General features: G+C 34.3%; 1 protein-coding gene across 1 annotated transcript in view; it reads left to right on the plus strand.

Moving 5' to 3' along the window:
• Nucleotides 1–935, plus strand: part of utp11 (UTP11 small subunit processome component) — a 3,591-nt gene extending 2,656 nt beyond the window's left edge. The window contains exons 5-6 of the mRNA XM_041233869.1: nucleotides 3–78; nucleotides 436–935. Coding sequence (XP_041089803.1) covers nucleotides 3–78; nucleotides 436–519 — 160 coding nt within the window. The 3' untranslated portion in view covers nucleotides 520–935. The remainder of the gene's footprint in view (nucleotides 1–2; nucleotides 79–435) is intronic.
• The last annotated feature ends 209 nt before the right edge of the window (nucleotides 936–1,144 follow it).

Genomic DNA, 1,144 nt, shown 5'->3' on the forward strand with positions numbered 1-1,144 from the left:
ATTCTGAAGCAGAGGATTGAAAGGGAAAAGAAGATGTTTGTGATCGTGCAGAAGATTCAAACCCGAAAAGATCTAGCAGTGAGTAGATGCAAAATGCCTTTGAGTCATCCGATATGGGCGAGCCAGAAAGATGAGTGACCTGCAGCAGAAACATACTTCCTGTCGCTCCCTGCGAATTGCATCCAGAGAACCGCTTAGTCAATAAAACTTGGTCAAAACATTCTTGAGCACAATTTATTGACAGTATCAGAAATTTGACAACATGCTTTGCTCCAGTCACACAGGGCAGTGCAAGAATAATAGGTCCTAAATAACTATTTTGAATGACTACTGTTGGGTGATATAACTTAATTTTAAAAAGAACACAAGTCAATAACAAGTCTTTTTAACTAATTAATTGCATTCAGTTTCTTATGTTCTGTATCTCGTTAACAGGATAAGGTCAAGAAGGTGAAGGTGAAGAATGAAACTGTCAACAGTCCACCTATTTATAAATTTAAGACACAGAGGAAACGCTGAGGACTTGTAGCAACAGGTCAGAGAGCACAGATATATGTAAATGCATTTAAGATTTTGCACCCAGTAATAAATAAATAATAGCCCATTACTGTTTTTTGAGGCCTGTAGTGAAGTGAAACAGTTGTGTATGTGTTTATGGTAGGATGAACTGTGGACATTTTTCAACATTAAGTTTGAATCCTAATGTAGCAGTGTTGAAAACCATTTTGCATACTGTATTTATATTATATATTTGGAACAGTCCATGGATCTAAATGTTTTCAACAAATAAATCCTACTTTTTCACATGCTGTTTTTTTATTTTTATTTAACTTCTTTAAAAGGGCCTGATCACTAAATATAATAAACATTCTTGTCACCCAGAAGATGGCAGTAGAGTTGTTTTGTCTGAATTTAATAAATAAATAAACAAAACAGTTCTGTTTTCTTGGGTCCACTTTTTTCAAATCTCTACAAATGGGAAATTAAAATGTGTGCACTATGCAAATATTTAGAGGAAGCTGAAAGCCTTCCTTGCCTTACTGTTTCAGATTTAATCCAAAATGCAAGCATTTTGTCTCATAAAATACTTTCAACACTCAGATATATTTTGCAAGTCTTATTTCATTCAATTCCACATTGTTAC

This window comes from Polyodon spathula, chromosome 32, assembly GCF_017654505.1.
Source record: "Polyodon spathula isolate WHYD16114869_AA chromosome 32, ASM1765450v1, whole genome shotgun sequence".
NCBI classification, from domain to species: Eukaryota; Metazoa; Chordata; class Actinopteri; order Acipenseriformes; family Polyodontidae; genus Polyodon; species Polyodon spathula.